A 5,469-nucleotide genomic window follows, 5' to 3' on the forward strand; every position below is an offset into this window, starting at 1 on the left:
CACACCTTTTCCCACCCCCTTCTCCAACCAGTACCAACTAGAGATGTAAAACCCTTCAGTGCAGAGGGTTTAGAGTCAAACCCAGCTAAACCAGACCCTGCTTTACCATCACCCTGATGCAGACCAGGAGCTCAGGTCTCTGTTTTCTCCCGCTCTTTCCTTCCCATCTTTTTGCCTGGGCACTGCCTTTTGGAGACATCTCATAAGCAGAAATGACTCTGTGATGACAAATTCAGGTGGCTGCACACTGAGCAGGTGTCACAGCAGCTTTTAATGTGGGTGCTCAGCACACATACAGGGCAGGCGTCCCTCGCACTGGCCTGTGTGTCATGGCTGGTGTTGGAGGTAGTTTGCCAGGGCCGTTGGGATCTCCAGTTTGCCAAGGGCATGGAGGTGGGCAGCTGGCTTTAGGAAGCGCCTCAGGGCCAGCCGGGACTGAGCCATCAAGGATTTGGGATGAGCTGTGAAAGGAGAGGGAGGGAAAAAGGAGGCAGATGGTTACCTTCAGGACACACAACCCCACTCCCCTCCAACACAGTCATGATCCTAAGCAAAGGATAATAAAATAATAATAATGGCAGTGATAATGAAAATTATAATGCCAACAACAATAATAATTAATACTAATTCAATAAATTAATGAAAAGCAATGTCTTTGCTAGAGCTATATGGGCTTACACCTTGGATTGAGCCTCAAGCTCTGCAGCGTGTGTTTTATAGGAGCCAGGCACACAAAGATGGAATCTTCCACCCTCACACAGACCTAAGTGCATTTTTTCTGGACATAGGCAGTACAGGAAGGCCAAAGCTGAACAGCAGAAAGGAGGGGAATGGTGAAAAGCAGCCTCTAACTCAACAGATGAGGGTGGTGAGGCCTTGGCATGCAGTAGCGCATGTAGCAAAGCCACCCAGTCACCGGTGGTAGACCTGCTCTCCAGGACTTGTGATGTCCTTCTCTTGCTCTGTTCACAGTTGGTGACTTAATCTTTCAGCCTGAGCACATCAACCATTGAGGAACAGGGAGGAATAAGAATTCAGAGTAAAACAGTGATAACACTGCAGAGTTTGAGAGACCCAGGCAAGTCAAGTGATGCTGCAAAGGGAGTTGATGCTTGTGGGAAAGCCTGGGTAAGGCTGGTGGGAAACACAGGTGAAGGGAAGGGGGATCTGAAGCAACATGCTCCCAGATAGAGAATGAATCCTCATTTCCAGCCCCGGGGTCACGCTCACAAGTTACCTCTTGCCTGCAGCAGCAGCTCCAGGCTCTCATTGCGTGGTGTGGCCTCATATACCGTAATGTTGGGCAAGTACACGTTGGCTCCAAAGTCAATGAGCAGTTTGATGAACTCACTCCTGCAGCCATGCCTCAGGCAGGTTTCCAGCAGAGTCTTGGGCTCCTTGATGTGGGCGATCACACTCTCCTCGGTGCAGTTATAGTTGGGATCAGCCCCATAAAGCAGCAGCCTCTTGAAGCACTCCAGATGCCCGTATGCAGCAGCCAGGTAGAGAGGACCGGAGCAAGCCACCGAGTTGGCTACCCACTGGGGCAGCCTGGCCTGAACGTTGGTTTCCGCACCGTGGTCCAGGAGCTGCTGCAGGATGTCCACGTTCCCGTCCCGCGCGGCGATGAGCAGCGGGGAGCAGTTGTTGTAGATGCTGCCGCAGGGGCTGGCCCCTGCCTCCAGCAGGACCTTCACGCACTCCCGGTGGCCATTGCTGACCGCGATGAAGAGCGGGGTCTGAGCCTTCACATCCAGGCTGTCCACCTCTGCCCCATGTGCCAAGAGCACCCTGATGCTCCGGGCACAGCCCCGCGTGGCAGCCAGGCGCAGCGGCGTGCTGGGGATGCCCCAGCCGCTCTGGCGGTTGATGACCCTCTTGTACCTGTCCTGCCATAAGAGGTTCTCCAGGGTTTGGTGGTTGTCCTCTGCTACCGCTCGGTTCAGCTCCTCGCTTTCAGCGTTGTTGTCGTCGTCTTCATCTTCTTTGGGCTGGAGCATGGAGAACATTTTGGTGATGTCCATGAGGCTCATTTTCGTTGGTCTGCCTCCTGTGTGCCACTTTCATCATAAAGGGAAAAGCCACAGATCTGTGGGACGACAACAAAAGCACCACCACTGGGTTAGAACCAGCCCCTGGCACCAGCACCACCCTTTTGTTGTAGTGTTTTGAATGGCAAATTCAGGAGGGCTCTCCATTTCTTCCCAAAAAGTCATCATCATCCCTGGAAGTGTTCACGTACCATGGAGACAAGGCCCTCAGTGACATGGGCGAGTGGTGGCCTTGGCAGTGCTGGGGAATGGTTGGACTTGATGATCTTAAAGGTCTTTTCCAACCTAAATGATTCTATGATTCAAAAAGACAAATAATATTGGGTTGTGATGCTGCTGACATGCTTATGGCCCTGCATCCATGGGTGAAGAAATCCATGCTGAAGAGCTAAGGCAAAGGTCACTGTTGTAGCACATATATGGGCCACCTCCCCTAAAATGCTGCGATTGAGAACATGCTGAGATACCTGAATCTGGTGTTGCAGTTGAGATGCTGCCTGTGGAGCCCCCAGGCTTTTACTTTATTATCTTTATAATCATTTAATGCTGTACTGTCAGCATTACAAAGACTTCACACCCTGCCACTTTCAAAGGGGTTGCATTTCAAAACAGATGAGGTGAATACAATGGTGGCCAGTTAAAGGACTTTGAGCATCACCCTTCCCAAAACTATGCTGATGTTTGGAGTTAGCAAACCCCCTACTCTCTCCTGTCTGCTTGAGCTGGGCTGCAAGTGTTCAAGGGCAGGCTGGTGGGGCTTGGAGCAACCTGCTCTAGTGGAAACACCCCAGGTCAGGGGTTTGGAACTGGATGAGCATTAAAGTCCCTTCAAGCAAAACCAGTCTTGGGTTCTGTGATTTCTGCAGTGGGGCAATGGAAGGCGAGGGGACACTGAGCTGGTCACAGCACAGCTGGGACTGGACCCCAACACATCTCCAGGACACAGGATCCAGCCTCACCATGGCCGGGCAGCAGCAGGGAGAGGAATGCAATGGCCGGGCCGGCACCTGAGCAGCTAGAAGTGCCGTCGCTGGGAAGGGCGCTGGAATTCCTCACCCCTCGGGTCACAGCTCGGGTTCCCCTGGGGAGCAGCAGCAGCAGCAGAGCTGCGTGTCCCCAGGCAGCTCTGATCCTGCCCTGGGTGAGGCAAGGAGCTGCACTGAGCAATCAGCCTCTTTCTGCAAATGGAGCAGCCACAGGAGGCTTGGCCTGCATCTGCCTGCCCAGGCGAGCCGTGCAGGCTGAGAGGAGCCCCAGCACGAGGCCACACTGCAGCTTGTTCAAATGGGTTAAATGTAAGGACAGCAAGTGACAGCAGAGCTCTGCTGCGCTTCCACCGGTTGCACTAACCCAGACAAGGTATATAGGAATTATAATGTTACTATTACTCATTAGACATGCTGCTGGAGTGAGTCCAGAGGAGGCCACGGAGATGCTGAGGGCTGCAGCAGCTCTGCTGTGGAGCCAGACTGAGAGAGCTGGGCTGGAGAAGAGAAGGCTCCTTAAGGGGAGACCTTAGAGCAGCTCCAGTGCCTAAAGGGGCTCCAGGAAATCTGGAGAGGGGCTTTGGACAAGGGCCCATAGGGACAGGACAAGGGGAATGGCTTTAACCTGCCAGAGGGGAGACTGAGATGAGCTCTTAGGCAGAAGTTCTTCCCTGCAAGGGTACTGAGGCGCTGTCACAGGGTGCCCAGAGAGGCTGTGGCTGCCCCATTCCTTACAGAGGCTTGGAACTGGGTGAGCTTTAAGGTCCCTTCCAACACAAACCATTCTATGGTTCTATAATATAACAAGCTCTGGAGTTTTGGACCCCCTCACCAGCGTGGCTAATGGAGGCAGGGGTTTAGTGCAGATTCAATTCAAAAAGAAGGCCCAGCTTTATTCCCAAGGAAAACAGACTAGAAAAGTAATAACTCCACAGAACACACATTTCCAAAGGGATGTCACTTTGACAGTGTAAGTGTTCACATGGGGAGCTCACAGCTGCTCCTCAACCATAAGAGCTCAAACTGAGCTGACAGGATGGAAGCTGTGCATCTTCAGACACCCCAAAAAGAGGTTCTGACTGGAGCCGAAGGTGACAGAGAACACACAATTTACAGCTGGTTCCCAGTTACCTCTGACTGCCCGATGCTGCCTGGGCAGCGTTACGCTGGTGCCTTACCTGGTGATGCTCAGAGCCAGGGTTAGTGGGGTAGCGGTGGTCCCATGGCCAGGTCCTCCCTTGGTTTCAACGAAAAGAGAGAGGATCCTGCTGTGATGGGGTGGACGTTGCCTCTGTGCGGCCGGAGCGGCGCAGGCTGTGGAGCTCACAGCTGAAATGCCACCGCGGGCAGACGGGCCAGGGCGCAGGGGCTAATTTTAGCCCCTCGGGGGTTTTATCTTACCACTTCCATTCTTGGAAAGCTCCCCCTGGGTAAATATAGAGAGGGGCACTGGGACAGGTGCTGGGGCTGCTCGACCCCTCTGAGCACACACACAGTGTTTGTTCCACCCTTCCCTTGCAGGAATCACAGGGTACCGGTGGTCTGACTCCCTGCTGCACCATCAGCCTCCACTTACCATGGTCACTGCCAATCGTCCCTATTTATTCTCTCTTAACCCAACGCCCAACTGCCTTTTCCACTTCCAGAGCCATGCAAACAACCATTTGCAACAACCAGAGTTGTTTATTAAACATAGGGAGGACAAAAGGCACTGAGGAGGGTCCAGATTCCTCACCCAAGCTGCTCCTCAGGCCTCCCCCCCCCAGCTCCACCTGCCAGAACCAACCCCTGCTTTGGCTTCATGAAATTCAGCAGCACACAGCAAGGCAGAAAGCTTCACAGGGGCAAACAAAACTACAGGGAGCAGTGGCGGGGCTGCCTTATCAAAAGCTGTCAGCTGGTAAGTGCAATCCTACTTTATCCAGTTCCCTGTAAACTCTTCCAAACTTCCCAGCAGTGGAGCAAGAGTGCTGTGACAGTTGGAGGCAGCGCTATCAGCAGGACGAGATAACAACAGGGGAACCAAATCACCCAGCAGAAATATCTCCACTGATGTAAGAGTAAAATCAGGGCTCTGCAAAACATTTGTGGTGTCCCCACAGCCACCATCACACTCACAGTCTGCAGGCACGCTGTGGAAAACACAGAGAGCAGGACAACCGCCAGTACTCACAGGCCTGAGACTTCCGCTTCCTCATAGTTTCACTCTCTCCAAATTCACTCAAAAATAGGTTACCTCAAAAAGGTCAATTTTCCAAAGTCAACATTATAGATGGAATTAGGGAGTAGGAAAAATACGGATAAACATCAGAGCAAAAGCAGGAGTTCAGGGTTTATCAAGAGTCAAGAAGCTACAGCCACAATGGGGATGCTGCAGGTAAAAAAGCCATGCCTGGCTGGAAACCCCTGCAACAAAATGCAGGCATAAAAGC

General features: G+C 52.6%; 1 protein-coding gene across 1 annotated transcript; it reads right to left on the reverse strand.

Annotated features, from left to right (window-relative positions):
• Positions 1-237: 237 nt before the first annotated feature.
• Positions 238-4,407, reverse strand: ASB12 (ankyrin repeat and SOCS box containing 12). Its single transcript, XM_061445511.1, has 3 exons — positions 4,216-4,407; positions 1,238-2,089; positions 238-461 (listed from the first exon to the last, which is right to left on the reverse strand). The coding sequence occupies exons 2-3, from the start codon at positions 2,031-2,033 to the stop codon at positions 328-330; spliced, it is 930 nt and encodes a 309-aa protein (XP_061301495.1). The 5' UTR covers positions 2,034-2,089; positions 4,216-4,407; the 3' UTR covers positions 238-327.
• Between the last annotated feature and the right edge of the window lie 1,062 nt (positions 4,408-5,469).

This window comes from Pezoporus flaviventris, unplaced genomic scaffold (assembly GCF_033815535.1).
Source record: "Pezoporus flaviventris isolate CSIRO_AGI_PZ_B2104156 unplaced genomic scaffold, CSIRO_AGI_Pfla_v1 ptg000005l, whole genome shotgun sequence".
Taxonomy (NCBI): Eukaryota; Metazoa; Chordata; class Aves; order Psittaciformes; family Psittacidae; genus Pezoporus; species Pezoporus flaviventris.

Excerpts from the sequence above, each read along its gene's own strand:
- ASB12 (XM_061445511.1), bottom strand. The coding sequence starts at position 2,033 with ATGAGCCTCATGGACATCACCAAAATGTTCTCCATGCTCCAGCCCAAA. Across the intron at positions 462-1,237 it reads GCTGCTGCTGCAGGCAAGAG|CTCATCCCAAATCCTTGATG; the intron begins GTAACTTGTGAG and ends CTCCTTTCACAG.